Source organism: Phoxinus phoxinus (genome assembly GCF_949152265.1).
Source record: "Phoxinus phoxinus genome assembly, chromosome: 8".
In the NCBI taxonomy this organism is placed as follows: domain Eukaryota; kingdom Metazoa; phylum Chordata; class Actinopteri; order Cypriniformes; family Leuciscidae; genus Phoxinus; species Phoxinus phoxinus.
Window position 1 is genome coordinate 3,181,963 of NC_136883.1, and position 16,526 is coordinate 3,198,488.

Sequence of the window (16,526 nt, forward strand, 5' to 3'; positions counted from 1 at the left end):
AATTGTAGTAAATAAATTTCACAAATAATTACAAAGAAACTGCAAGTAACACATTGAATTAAATGAATTGTTCATAGATTTTGCAAGTGTTATGTGTCATTTATAATGTCTGGTATGCTATAAGTTATATTATTACATTTTGAGCTTTAAAAAATGACTGGACACATGCTGTGTCTTTAATTTTACAGTTATACAGACGCTCTAAATGAACTATATAGCCCCTGTGGCAGAACACACGTCAAATTACTATTTGCACGCCGCCGTTCAGTCATCCTGAACACTTTGGTCTTGATAAATCATATCAAAGAGGGCTTGCAGTTTCTTTGGAATGGAAACCTCTCTTATTTGCAGACAGATAACATTTCAGACAGATAAATCTAGAGCAGACGTATGCGCTTGCCCTGCATTAATGCTGATTTATTCACCACAGAGATGCTTTAGATGTGCGGATACCAGTTAACCAGTTACCCAGCAGCTCACAACATGAATCAAAACCCCACTGGAAATGGGACATGATTTTCGAGTCATGCGTGCGGCTCTAGATTGCAGATCAGTTTTCTAAAGCAGAGTGAACAAGAATGCACAATAGTCTGAAGGTCCGTTATGCTTTGGCCACAAAAACCGCATTGTTTCGTCAATCTTAAACATTCTTCTCAAGAAGTTAACCGAGACTGTCAACAACCCAAGGACAATGACTATTTACTGTACACTCACAATCTCACACACAATTGCATGTGATGGCATGTGCTTTAGGCCAAAGGAAGTTGATTTGCCTATTTCAATGGACCTTTATGTTACAAATAGATGTGTACAAGGTATTTTCGCTAAGAGCCTGTATTCAGAAAACATCCCGCAGATGAAGAAGTGTTCGAGGTTGGCTGGATTTTTTTTAGATGTTTTAGTGGTTAACACAATTACAGCATGAATCAAGAATCAGCTTCTCCGTGTTTACTGGATTTTTTTATTGGCATATTAAAGGTTAGAGTTGATCCTTGATCAGCATACTTTCTGTAAAACAGAAAACATTGATTGATATCTTAGTTCAGACTCATAAATAATCAGCCATTTGTTTTGTTTTGAGTGTATCATGAGAAATCAAACTTTTCCTCTGTGATAAAAGAGCTTGATGTACTATGAAAACATACACAATTATAGAAACGTGGTTGACTTTGTTTTCGGGAAATTTAATCATTACGATCTGACGTTAACTGTTGATGCGCCAGCACAGATTGTTACACGCAAAGAGCCTGCTATTAAAGAAAAGGCCATTTGAACACTATATTGGAGCTGACAGAAAACCCTACAGCCTACATTTACATATGCAAATGTTTCTTAGAAAAAAAAAGAAAGAAAAGAAAACGTCGCTAACATTATAAGCGGACTTCAGGAAAATCCAAACCTAAACAAAATGTGGTATGACCCCAATAAGGAACCGGTTGACTCAGCAGTTCTCGTGTGTGTCTCTTCTTCGAGTGTCTGACTTCCCCTTCTCCTGGCCTGACGTCAGAGTCCCACCGAGATCAAACGAGTGAAAAATGCTTCTCAAGCGCTTTGCCTCAACAGAAACTCAATCTGCCTCAGGCCACACAGGGAATTTCATATGTAAAAATCTTTGCTGATCACCGGTGGCAAGCGGTCATGAATGAAACCCCTTGAAAGACAAGAGAGCCTTGACACACAAAAAAGTAGTTCAATATATATTTCCATCACTATTCTGTGCTTGAAGTGCTGCAAAATTAACCAACCATCTCTGTGGCTTTCCCAGTAAAAAAGAGCATCACAGCGCTATGGTTTGCCCGTGAGTTACTCAGAGTGTTTGCTTTGTCTCTGTAGAGGACGAGTGGCGGGATGGCAGTTTCTCTGGTCCCACATACGCAGTCTCCTGCAGTTTTCCACCCAGCTCCACCCAGACCCCTGTACGCCCAGCACATCCCCCTGCAGGAGGTGCCCAACGGACCCGAATACAGCCACAGCGGTGAGTGTGTGTTTATTTATTTGAATATTTATTGGATATGGACATAACAATAGCATTGGACAGAACATATACATTGTTTTTTGTGTTATAGCAAAACTGCTAATTTGCAAAACTTGTCCATAGGAGGCTACACATTTCACAAAACACAACACAATACAGTATACAAAACAGTGCAAAAACTGTACTCAGGACAATATTTAAGAAGGTAAACAATACACATCATCAATATACATTTCATACAGCATTACCATGTGTGCAGCTTTGACTTGACTTCAGCCATTGTTTCGGGACGAGTGTGTGGGATGAGTGTGTGCATGCAGGATAAAGGGCAACTCATTTTCTGAATTATTAACAAATGATCTTTGGACAGTAATCTTCACATAATTTAATAGTTCATCCATTGTGTACGATTTACCTTTTGAAGCAATTATACAGTACCTGTCAAAAGTTTGAAAACATTTCTATTTTCAATGTTTTTAGAGGTAGAAATATGTTGTTATGATATACACTACCGTTAAAAAAAAACTGGGGTCAATTTTTTTTTTGGGGAAAGATATTAATACTTTTATTCAACAAGGATGTGTTAAGCTGATAAAAAAAAATATTAATATTGCATATTAGAATGATTTCTGAAGGATCGACACTGAAGACTGGAGTAATGATGCTGAAAATTCATCTTTGCATCACAGATATAACTTGTATTGTAAATTATATTTCAATATTTTTAATTATAATACTATTTCACAATATTACTGTTTTTCTCTGTATTTTTTTATCAAATAAATTCAGACTACTTTCAAAAACATAAAAAATAAAGTAAAAAATAATGTGTGTGTGTGTGTGTGTGTGTGTGTGTAAATGTGTGTGTAAATGTAAAATATTACATTTATTATTATTATTTAATTATTTTATCTTCTTCTTTTATGCACAATTCATCGATTCATGTAATTTCCAAATTTAAAAAGAGGTCTTATTATACTTGCTCTACTTTTAAAATGACTTTCCTTTCGGCTGACATCACAAATCCCTCTCTATTGGTCCAATCAATTCCCGATCGATGAAATCATTCCATCCAACACTTTATCTCATTGAAAATCCCGTCTCACTGTAAAAGTTTCATATTTGAGAAGTGAATAGTGCTGCGAGTTTCACATTGATTTTACAGTGACTGCTGCATGGCTCAGAATGAGGTCAATACACTCTTGACACAATATAAAGTTGAAGACTGTTTGGCGTAAAACAGATCTTTGTGTGTGCAACTGTGCAACGTGCATGTGCGCGCAAACACACACTTCAGTTTTTGAGGAGGAGGAAACTGAGGCATCTGGTAAAAGCATCTCTTTGGGGGTCAATGTCCCTGTCATCCCCAAGAGAACAATGTTTTCTCTGCCACACTCAGTGTGTGTGTGTGTGTGTGTGACGTTAGATGGGGGAGGTGACTGCATGCTCTGGATGTTTTGTCCTGGACATTTTTTTTAATGTTTATTCAAAATGAGTACATTCCTCCCAGTGTTTGACATCAGCCTCCCTGCTTTTCAAAATGCTGGAAAAAGTGGCGACATGCACCATCTGTATGTATAAATGTGTGTGTGTGTGTTTGTGTTGGGGTGGATACAGCAGTGGCACCAACTATCAGTTGACACCTCCCCAAACGGGACACAAGGCCACAAGGGTACAAGGGCGCAAGGGCTCAGTCCTTTTCCCAAGCCTCAGGGCCCCTCGGGGAGCGCGAGTGGGATCGGACCGGGTCGGGTTTGATGGGATTTGCTGATGTTTGTTGCTGGAGACACTCACTAAAAGCCTCCAGCTTCGCCTGAGTATGTTGCACCATCATAAACAATGTCGACTGGAAAGAAACGACCTCTTGAACTTTTCCTCGGAGGTGATGCCTGTGAGGGCCGAGCGCTGTGAACGCTCTGATGTTTGGTGTTTTATTTAATCCGACGGCCCCGTGTGTGTTTGGAGAGGAGGCTGAGACATGCCGGCAGAATCCAGAGATGCCGTTTCTCGGTTGTTTCTTTAGTCATGGGTGAGGCACAGTTTAGTCAAGTCTAAACCAGCGAACGAGTGTGAGACGATAACCTCAAAACACACTCTTGAACTGTCATCCAAGCCACCGCATGCAGAAACCGTTGGACTGCGACAGCTGTTAGTCAGACTGAAACCCTCGTCTGGAGCCGCTACTCTGACTTCTTACCTTATACTTTCAACTAAAGTCATCAAACATGCATGAAAACATTGGAATAATGCTAACTTTGCATTTTTAAAGAAAGGGTTGTTACTTTAATACACTTTTTGTTGGACCATTTAAATACCTGACATACAATATTCATCAGAACTTACATTAAAGTATGTTTTAGTTTCCCATACATGCTTGTCAGTACATCTGGCAGTATAGTTGAACCATTTTTCAAAAGTAGTGTTGTCAAAGTACAGACTTCGATAGCAAGTAGCACTGCAGTTTAACAAAATGTGTTGAAACCAGCATTGGCCTCTAGCATTTTGAGCGCTGTTGAGCGGATTTTTAAACACCTCTGATTGGACATTCACATGCTAAAAGTGTCTGTGATTGGCTACAATGATCAACGCTTCACCGAGCGCTTACACAGATACACACGGGAGCGTTTGAAAGCAGGCATCTATCAGCGGATCCCTAATATATCCGCTGATAGATGGAAAAGCGCTCGGTGAAGAGCGTCAAACACTAGGGCCCTATTTTAACGCTCTGAAACGCAAGTATCAAACGCGAAACGCAAGTTAACTTTGTGGGCGGATCTTGCACCCGACGCAAATCTAAAATGTGTTGGTCTGAAGTCGCTTCATTACTCATAGGTGTGGTTTGGGTGTAACATGAAATAAACCAATCAGAGCGTCCTCTCACATTCCCTTTAAGAGCCGGCGCGCTTGTTCCATGGCGGATTGCTAATGGCGGGTTTGCCAGGCGCACTTACATGATGGTAACGGTGATCTCGCAGTCTTCAGGATTGTGTTTTCTGGTTCTTGACGGACAATCCACTTTGTGAGATGTCCTTATATACCGATGTGCCACTGTTGATCACACAGGTTTGATCCGTCATTACTACAATTAGCCTGAATAATCTGGGTAAATGTGTAAACTAGATTTATGCCTATTTTTCCACATCTTCATGGACACCACAATGATTTCCCTCGTGTGGTAATATTTTTCCTTGTAATTATGTATGGTTTGCAAAAATATAAACTGCTGCGTCTGTGTAGCTTAGAGAAGCAAAGTGTGTGTGTGTTGTGCTCACGCTACATTACGGCCAAGCATGCACACTTAAAATAGCATCTGAATAACGCGCCGCTGATTTTAGACTCGGTTTCTCCTGGTCAGTGGAGGAGTTGTTTTCTGAAACTGCAAAATATCACCAGGGAACGTTTGCGCCGGAACACGCTCCTCTTTTCGCAGAACCGGAAATATCTCACTTTTCATGTAATGAGTCTATATAATATATTTCACCTTTTAAGTTGAATTACTGAAATAAATTAACTTTTGCACGGTATTCAAATTTTTCGAGTTTCACCTGTACAGTGTATGGTAGTTTAATGCAGTACTGACACTAAAACTATGTAAACTTTCATTTTATCTCACACATACATTTTCATTTTGGGTGAACAATTCGATACAAATCGATTTTTATTGCGATATGTTGTGACACGATATATTGTTACACCCCTATCAAAAACGATTATTTACAACATGTTTTTGATGAGTTGCTAAATAAATCGTGTAAGAAATCCATATTTCGTCGAACGGTTTAATCCAAGACGCGATTATAAGTTTGTAACAACATGAGGTTGAGTAAAAGATGACAGAATTTGCATTGTTAGGGGTGAACTATCCCTTTAAATAAACAATTTTAAAGTATATTATTTACATTATAAGTAGGTATACTACTTTTTCACAAGGAACATCACATCAGTTTGTTATTTTAATACCCTTTGTATTGGCCCAGCCACTGCCTTGCCACACTAAACCGCATTTGAAAACTAGATTAAACTCCAGCAGCATCAGTGATTTGCTTCCCATTGCTTCTCACCCATCATTTGCTTGAATTGCTAAGCATTTTGCAATTTGTTGATGCTCTCACGTCTCTCCTCTCCCATAGAGAACGAATGGCTCCTCTTCCTCCACGCTGTGGTCATGCACGGTTATAGCTAAATCGGGGCCTGCCGTTATGATGTTAAGCGTTACATCAAAGCTGACAGGCTGTTGTTGTTGTTTTTTTCATTCCATAGTTATGTCTGTTTTTCCATAATTTTCATGACAGCAAATATCCAGCAATATGTGACCAAATGATGTAATTTCCAATAAGAAAACTGACTAAAATTCCTTCGACTACATGATTTGGCTTTCCGCAAGTCATTTTTTCCTCTATAATTTTTTTGTACGATCCAATCACATGCACCGACTTATGTTTAATGCATCAGTGCCATATTGTTGCGTATGAAGGTGATTGCATGATTATTGAAACTGCAGTCCGGCCTCTGGTTTCCAGGTGTGCCGTGTAACACATAGACACATGTGTGCAGTGCTTCAGTGTTGATGTACTTGTCCTGAATCTGTAGCTTCAGCGCAGGTGCCGGCAGTTAAACCAGACGCGAGCTGTAAACGGCTGTTGTGCACTACACATATGGGACTTGTGTGTGTGGAGTGAGACAACTTCTGTCAGTTTTCTGTTGCACCTCGAGTCCATCAAGAAGGAATTGTTTTCTGTAATATTTGGTGCTTTAGTAGACTTCTATTTAGCAAGCTAACGTGTAACAAATAGAGTAGACTTGCTCTGTACAGACCAGATGTGAATGATGCTTGTCAGAGAACACACAGTGTGCTTCCAAAGATAAGATATGCAACCATTATGCAATAACACTTTATTTCAATAGTCCACTTTAGACATTCTTCTGACTATAAGTAATTTTGCAACTACATGTCAACTAGACGTCATTAACGTATTATTAGACTTTTGTTTAATATCTGCTAACACTTTATTTTGATGCTCCTCAACACACATTCAACTGACTATAAGTCACTTTGCCAACTTATTCTAACCCGAACCCTAATTTGATGTCACATTTAAAGTTGCAGTAAATTCAACTATATCTATGAAAATATGTGATTGAAAAAATGCCCCATCATTTTCCCATTAATGCTTGTCAGTACATTCAGCAGAAACGCTTTAGCCATACATCAAAGACAATAGACATAATTATGAAATGACATATAAAGATGTACTGAAGTCCTAAGCAGAGCTCAACATAAGACCGTAAATGTGTTTCATGAAATTTTTTTTTTTTCATATTTGGAAAGAAACAAAGAAAAAGTATATTTTCATTAAAATTGTATTTTACTAATTCATTTAGAGTATGCTATAAGCTAGTACAATGAACAGTTAGCTTGCAAAATTAAAATCAATTTCACTCCTGATAGCTTCAAACTGAATTTGTTTTACAACTCTAATTCAGACTTTGTTGGTCAAATTACACTGAAAAGGCCTCTGACGCCTGTGTGTGTATGTGTGTGTGTGTGTGTGTGTCAGCTGTGTTGTGCAGCTCTGGCAACTCTGGCTTACATTGTATATGATTTGACAACTGGACATTTGAATTTAGGAGACACTGCAGAACTGATATTGAGAAGTGTGTGCGTGTGTGTGTGTGTGTGTGTGTGTGTGTGTGTGTGTGCTTGTGTGTCTACACGCATTGATGATGTTGTGTGGAAGCACCTTTCATTGTGTGTGTGTGTGTGCGTGTGTCTGTCTGTGTGTGTGTGTGTGTGTGTGTGTGTGTGTGTGTGTGTGTGTGTGTGTGTGTGTGTGTGTGTGTGTGTGTGTGTGTGTGTGTGTGTGTGTGTGTGTGTGTGTGTGTGTGTGTGTGCGTGCGCTAAGCCAGTATCTCTGTATATAGATGTGTGTGTTCGGAGGAGAGTGCTGTCTCTGATGAGGGGCACGTCCTCGTGGGCCAAGGCCCATTTTTTCTGGGTTAAAATAAACAGACGACTGGCGGGGGTCTGGGGGTTATGGGAAAGGAGGAAACCGTGATGCTAATCAGTCCTACACACACTTCCCCCAACTGTAAAACAAAACAAGACAGAACGAGAGAGAGAGAGAGAGAGAGAGAGAGAGAGAGAGAGAGAGAGAGAGAGAGAGAGAGAGAGAGAGAGAGAGAGAGAGAGAGAGAGAGAGAGAGAGAGAGAGAGAGAGAGAGAGAGAGAGAGAGAGAGAGAGAGAGAGAGAGAGAGAGAGAGAGTTTATAAGTGCGCATGAGCGAGAGTTTAGGACTACAGCTCCACTTAGAAAGGTCAAGTGTCGAAACCAACAGAGAACAGTTCCTCTCCAAATCATTTTATTTCTTCATTATGATTTTCGCAAAGCCGATCCATGTAACATGATGTTACAAAATCAAACGTATAGGCAACAGTTACACAAGAAGAACATTCTGAATTTGCATAATTAAAGGGACAGTTCACACAAAAATGAACATTTCGTCATAGACTCGCCTTCGAGTTGTGTTATCTGTGGAACATAAAGGATCGCAATGTAAATCATAATGTTTTAGCGTGTATCTTCTATACAGAGAAAGTCGATGATGGATATTTATTTAAGTCTTTAAAATGTAAAAAGCACCATAAAAGTACCACATTACTTGAATGAGGAACAAATAAAATCTCATTTTGTGGTTGTATTGTTGGGCAGGTGCTAGTGATGTCGAAACGTGTGTGTGTCATTGATGCTTTAAAGGCAATTTTAATTGAGCGAAATAATTGAGTTAAATCTGCTTTCATTGGGATAAAACAGTTCATACTGTGTAGATCTTATGTTTCACAAGTGAGAGAAAGTCACACAGATGTGGAACAACACAAGTGTGATTTAATGAATACAGTGTTTTAAAGGCACACGGCCTGTGTATCATTGCATTCCTGCAGTATATGATGGATTCAATAAGACAGCCGACCTCTGACCTCTCAGATCAATGGACTGAGGAGCAGCAGCACTGCGGCCTGCTGTCAGTGTGTGTGTGTGTGTGTGTGTGTGTGTGTGTGTGTGTGTGTGTGTGTGTGTGTGTGTGTGTGTGTGTGTGTGTGAAAGACTGGGGGGCAGAGACGTCTAGAGAGGGGAGGAGGAGACGGGGCGAGATGGAGGGATGTAATTTAATTTGCCACACAATGGGGTGAATGGCGGACACGTGGTGGAGCTAATGGAGGAGAGAGATGTACTTTTTAGCAGAGCTAATTGATAAGAAAGAGCTTAGCCTTTGTTCAACCAGTTCCCCATCGGTGAAACCCCCATCTGCTTTCCAGGGTCCTCATTAACTAAACACACACACACACACACACACACACACACACACACACACACACACACACACACACACACACACACACACACACACACACACACACACACACACACACACACACACACACACACACACACACACACACACACACACACACACACACACACACACACACACACACACACACACACAAAAAAAAATGTAGCAGACACACTTGTCTTTTGTGTAGTGTGTGTGTGTGTGTGTGTGTGTGTGTGTATAGAAGTGTGAATGCTACATTGTTTAATGATCAGTATCTCTGTGAGAAAGTCCCTAATGTTGCTTTATTTTATATTGCAGCATTACAGTAAATACCATGTGGCGAACCGTGTCAGCTATTTAGCAAATAAATATACATTTTTAAAACTAAACATTAATTTAAGCTAAAATGATTTATGTTTATGGACTATGGATTTATTTTTGTTATTTATTTATCAGAATTTAGTGTTTACTTTTACAGTTTTTAACAGTTGCTAGGACACATTTCTCAATACTTAGGTCACTTTTTCAAAACTCTTCACACAGTTCTCCCAACCAGCGTTCAGCTCGGCACAGCGGTTCATTTCACATTCAAAATGCACTAAAACTAAATCACTTCGTACATGTCTCAGATCAACACACTCTTCCACAACACTAGCAAAGGTTGACAGCCAACAAACACACTTTATCACCCACAAAACAATGACCTAAAAAACACTAACAACAGGAGCATTATGCAATGTGTTCCTCTATAAATGCTTTCTTTCTTCTACCTCTTTACTTTTTTACAATTCACTGCAATATATGTTACTGGAATGAATCAGACATGATGCAAGATGTTTCAATACTTTATATATTTTATGTCTTCTTTAGTAATTCCAAAGTACGCACATTTGTCTACAAACCATCCACCAATACAGGGACAGGAGTCAGCTGTGGTTGGTTTCATTTTTAGATTCAAAATATATTTCATTACAATATTACTGTAGAAATGTGGCAAAATGCTGTCGTATACAGTTTTGTATAATGTAATTGTTTTGAACTTAAGTCTAACAGTTCAGAGATCAGTGTGTAAGCGTGTCCAGATTGGCCTGTAGACACACAGAGTTGTGGCGGTTGTTGTGTCGAAGTGAGAAAATAATTCATGTAATTTGAAAGATGTCGTCATTGAATGCATTTTGTGCCAAAGCAATGATAAATGATCCACAGTTTAGCCCACATACACTTCTGTTGTGCTGAAGAGTGAAGAAAAAGTGACCGAAGTATTGAATGTGTCCTAGCGACTGTAAAAAAAACTGTAATTCATATTAAAAATTTGTGTAGAAACTCTTCAAAATTTCTTGAAAATTTCACAAAGAATTGGCAAGAAACATTGAATAAAACGTGACATTTTGAGGTAGAAAACTTCAAACAAACACACTTCAATTACTTAAATATATTTTTTGTTTTGTTTGTACAGTGTGGTATAGAATTAGAACAATTGGTTCTTTGCCATAAACAAATTACAAAATGTGAACTGTTTTTACACTAGTGCCATTCGCTTGATTGCTGAATGTTTTGGTTTGTGTCCAACAAGCTCCAAATATAATTAAGCCAGTGCCTCTCAGTTTTTAAGGTACAACATTTTTCAAAAACAAGATTTTTACCATTTGTATTTTCAGAAAAAAAGACCATAATGCTATGACAGATGCAAATTATTCCTAGAATAAATTCAATTTCATGTCATGCATAAACTCTTCCTGTTAGCATCCATGGCTTGTTTGTTGATCGTAGGCATTATTCTGATGTTGCGCCGCTCAACTCTCACCCGGCCTGATCTGATGCCTCATAACTGTGGAAACCATGACAACAGCACAGTGGAGATCAGACGAGCTGTGTCTTCCACCAGAGAGGGTGAAGCTTCATGATTGAAGCTTAATGAAGTCCTTAACACAGCCTGACTCTCTCCTCAGGGTAAATTCCCATACAACTATGAAGAGTTGTGAGGCAAAGCACATGCTTCCAGTAAGTGTGACGGGCCAGAAGGAGTTTTTCCTTCGCTGTATCCTGGAGACTGCTTGTTTTGGGGAGTCAACAACTTAAGATGTCTCTTGCGATCCAAGTTGGAGAATGAATGAATTTCAATTTTATGAATCAAAACCAAAACTCCCCCGTGTTCATGCAGAAATGTCTTATAATTCCAGAAGCTTTGGCTACCCACGTTGTAAAGAGTGAGAAGCTGTGTTAAAGAGCCATTCTGACCTAATTTAATCCATACAAATAATTATTTTTGCTGCTAAATTAATGTATTTAGGTTGAATCCATGATTTTATTTTAAAAATGTTTTACTCAAACCAGTTAATTTACCTTTTTTTTCTTCAATGTACATAATCCTGTTACCCTACGGTTTAGAACCAGTTGTTAGCCGATAACTTATTCTGGTCAGGACCGGTTGGTAAACAATGATTTTTGATTTACAAGATTCTCCATCATATAATTCAGTGGCCAACAAGAAGAAACATGGGAAAATTAATCCATGATAGTGAACATTATATCTGACCGCTGAATGAAGCAATTGGCAAATGGACACTACAATTGAAACCTTCATGGATCGAATACACTACTGGTCAGAAGATTTGGGATAATTATGATTTATGTTCACCAAGGCTTCCTTCAAAAACATTTGAGATTAAAAGAATAATGATAATTATCTCATCATTTACTCTCTCTCAAGCCATATGACTTTCTTCTTTCAGCCAAACATAATCTGAGTTATATTAACACATTTCATTGACTATAAGTAACGTTGCACCTACATGTCAACTAAATCCCATTAGAGTATTAGTAGATTGGTAGGGTTCGGGTTAGAATAATTTGACATGTAGTGACTTATAGTCAGCTGAATGTCTGCTGAGGAGCATCAAAATAAAGTGTTAGCAGATATGAACCAGACAGTCTACTAATAATCTAATGACTGATAGTTTACATGAAGTTGCAAAGTTACTTAAAGTCAACAGAATGTTCAAAAGGGACCATCAAAATAAAGAATTACCAATATATCCATATTTAAAACTTTATAATCCATAATTACTGGCTTCCGGCAACAGCCGTGCGCACGTTCAACAGAAAATCGAGTTCCAGCAGAAGGATGACCTCTGACCCGACGTATGATGTAGCTCCTCTTCTTTTACATTGAAATCCTCCGACATTTGTCTTGAAAATTTCAGCTTTAGACTTCTAATATTTAAAGTTATGAACATGTATTTCTTAGAAAAACGCATCACTGCGCTTCAGAAGGCCTTTATTAACCCCCTGGAGACGTATGGATTACTTTATAGTGGATGGATGCACTTTTTTGGACACTATTCAATGCCATTGAAAAGCAGGGAAGAGTGAGGATATTATTTAACATAACTCTGATTGTATTCGGCTGAAAGAAGAAAGTCATATACACCTAGGATGGCTTGAGGGAGAGTCAATTATCAGATCATTTTAATTTTTGGTCGAACCATTCCTTTAATGGATTCAAAAACAGCCAAGGCATCCAATCAGACTTGATTCAACAGAGATGATTAAACTGGTATCAAAATAGCAGTGACAGACTGCAGGCCGGGAGTATAAGAAGAAAAGGGCCACTCAGCAACCTCTGGCTCTGATATTAGTCAGCAACCCCATTAGTCTTAATGGCCGCCTCTGGGCGCAAGGGAGCCTGGTCTATCCTTTTAAAACTACATGCAAGGAGCTCATTAAGACTTAAAACAAAGCGGGTAGTGAGAGGGGGTCGAGCGGACGAGTGAATGAGTGAGTGACAGAAGGGGGAGACGTGAGAGATCCCTCCTTCCATTAAGATCCCTTCCCCCTTCCAGCTCTCATTGACGGGTTCTTGCGACCACAGAAGCCCCATAAAGGCTCAGCCATTTCCATAATCGCTCATATCTGTCGGATGAAACACTATCCAGACAGCTTAATGGACACTCTGTAGAATCCCTGTTTCAAAATCCATACCTAATCAATAACGCTGGCTCCCCGGCCTCTCAGCAGCACTTGCAGATGTGCACCGGCGTACTCGCAGCCTAATATTGACCTGGCTAATAGGGTTATTCTGAATACAGAGACCTGAGCTGGTCACATTTCTTACATCAGGTTTCCATCGCTGAAGCTCTTTGTGGAAAATACGGTAGGTCAGAATTAGTTTTACGGAAACGCAACAATCGGCGATGACGTGGCTAAGTGTTCTAGGCAGCCGTTCCCACAGTTGTCAAAACCGTTGGGCTCCACTTAGGAAACGAGCGGATCAGCACATGAAAATTGCTAAGGCAATCTGTTACCATGGCAACTAATTAAGTTAAAGCAGTCACAGGCCCTCATCCCTCCACCTCCATTCACCTCCTTTTAGACACGAGTCAATCTTTCCTCAAATCCATAAGTAGGGTGATTTGATTTATTCAATTGAATTTCAGCTGTTCACAACGTGAGTCAAATCCAACCGGATATACACTCATTGAGGTTTGAGCACTGTTTTAGAGTGCGGCAGTTTTATTTTGTAGGACAGGTGTTTGTGTAAACGATTAGTAAAGTTACACAAAGTCCATGGCAAAGAGAGTTAATTTCTCCAACAGAAAACCTTTGCCTGAAATGTCTCGTTTGTAGTCCTGACATTATTTACATGACTTATACGTCACCATGTTGTACATTTGCCTACTAGCTGCTTTGACCCGCCCACAAAGAACAGTTAGGTAGATTTCGCTTTGAGGAGACGCTGTTTTATCACTGCAAGGGCAGCAAAATATGGAATGAACTTCCAAAATCAATGCCATAGTTATACACCGCAAATATAATAGTTCACAGCTGCTCATGAAGCATTGGGAGCTGAACCGCACCGGCTATGGTAAGGGGAATTACACTTCTGACCAATCACAACAGACTGGGCCAGCTGACCAATCAGAGCAGACTGGACCGGTTAACCAATTAGAGCAGACTGGACCAGCTGACCAATTAGAGCAGACTGGGCCAGCTAACCAATCAGAGCAGACTGGACCAGCTGACCAATTAGAGCAGACTGGACCAGCTAACCAATCAGAGCAGACTGGACCAGCTAACCAATCAGAGCAGACTGGACCAGCTGACCAATCAGAGCAGACTGGACCAGCTGACCAATCAGAGCAGACTGGACCAGCTGACCAATCAGAGCAGACTGGACCAGCTGACCAATTAGAGCAGACTGGACCAGCTAACCAATTAGAGCAGACTGGACCAGCTGACCAATCAGAGCAGACTGGACCAGCTGATCAATTAGAGCAGACTGGACCAGCTAACCAATCAGAGCAGACTGAACCAGCTAATCAATCAGAGCAGACTGGACCAGCTGACCAATTAATATACACTACAGTATATATTGTCTGATTGGTCAGCTGGCCCAAAAAAATTAAATATATATATATATATTTTCAAGGTTTTTATTAGAAATGTAGGGCTCCAAAAGTTGTCAATGACTCAAATCTCTCACTGTTGGTGTGGCGAGAGGATCCTCTGTAAAATCCTGGCTTGGAGTTTTACTGATCTAGTCAAGGTGGGCAGGAAATACGCTGAGGTGTTTATGAGGGCTGGGTCGAAGTTATGAGAGCACTCGTTACTTTCAGATCATTTGCAGACTATTAGCCAGACGGGAGACATATCTTTTTATCCTCTTTAGTTCCTTGTATGATTCCAGCGCTCCGGTGAGAGTTCAGCTGAGCATAGCATCAGCCATTCACAATGACAAATGAGATACTAAAACACGAGCCAGCGGAATACACTGTTTATCAGTGTTTTTAAATAGACTGAATAGTTTTCTTGTCCTTGGCAGCTTTTCCTTGAGAGAGTGAGGTGTGTCGCATTCATCATTTGGAGGTCAGCTTGTCTTGGCTTTTAAAGAACAGCACATGCAAGTACACGGACGTTTGTGAACGATTTTGGTGATATGGCACTTTCGGCAGTAGATTGCATCAGTGGAGTTAGGCAACTGTTTTCATTAAGATGAAGAAATTGCTCAAGACTATTCACACAGATGATGGACAATATGTGATCTCCGTTTGTTTGTGAAACTGCTCTCTTTGTCAATATCAGCTTCTCTGTGTGTAACAGTAAGTGAAATTAACAAATGGGAAGTTCCCATTACTATTTAAGTGGCCATTGTGCCCAAGAAATGAGCAAACTCGTTTCCAGGTCAGATGTAATCACAGCTTCGTGATTCCTGATGACTGTACACACAAACGCAACGCGCCGTCTCATTGGTGGAGCTTCACTTTAGAGCAAATTGAAAGGGTGGGGATGCAAAACCCACATTTGAATATGAAAAGGGTGTTTTTCACAGATTTTTTTCTTCATGCACAGTGGTGGCATAACTGTGCAGTATTTACAGTTATGCCTATTTACTATGTCCTATTTACGCATGACTCACAATCGTGGAAAACCATGTAGAAGCTGAGTGCCGAGTCTTGTGCACAGCCAATAGAAAACAAGATGTGTGCAGATTGTAATGACTGGTAAATATTCACCTTGCTCTTAAGATGCAGAGCTAGAAAAAGAGACAGTGCAGAGACCGAAAAGCAGGAATTCATACTTTATGACCATCTTTATAATTGTTTTTACTTACCAAATGTATTCTTTTTTTTTTTTCATTTAGCATGACTGTGTGCATTTTTGTGTGATTGTTTTTATTATTATAAAAATATACATAGCCCTATAGCATATTCAAAATATATATTTTTTCATATTCATAAAGCGGAAATCCTTCCGATAGAGGATACCTAAATACTGCGCACTGATTCAAAATAGTAGGCCTATTTACAAATATTGTATTAATAAAAGTTAATTATTACAAATATACAAAGTCAATTTTATTGTATCTCCGCTGCAAATGTATAGGCTACATATTGAGCTCACAGCTGATTAGTCTGGTTGGTAAATGTTTTGAGATGACGAGCAGCTTCAACGCTTCCGTGCCGTGGCGTCGCGTGCGTCCCGTGCGTCGCGTCCAGGGAGACAGCAGAGTGAAGTGTAATTGAATTGAATTGAATCAGCGAGTAACGCCTCCCCCTTTACGCGGGGATCAGCCTCTTCCGTGCCGCACACAGAACCGCCCTGACCGGGGTAACTAACAGAGGAGAGAGAGGGAGGGAATGAAAGACTGATTGAGATAGAGCGGAGAAAGAGAGAGGGAGGAAGAGAGACACTTCAATACTTCAGAGGTCGGATCTTG

General features: G+C 39.8%; 1 protein-coding gene across 1 annotated transcript in view; it reads left to right on the plus strand.

Annotated features, from left to right (window-relative positions):
* Positions 1 to 16,526, plus strand: part of ets1 (v-ets avian erythroblastosis virus E26 oncogene homolog 1) — a 46,615-nt gene that overhangs the window by 7,445 nt on the left and 22,644 nt on the right. The window contains exon 3 of the mRNA XM_079621220.1: positions 1,834 to 1,975. Within this exon, the coding sequence (XP_079477346.1) occupies positions 1,834 to 1,975 (142 nt within the window). The remainder of the gene's footprint in view (positions 1 to 1,833; positions 1,976 to 16,526) is intronic.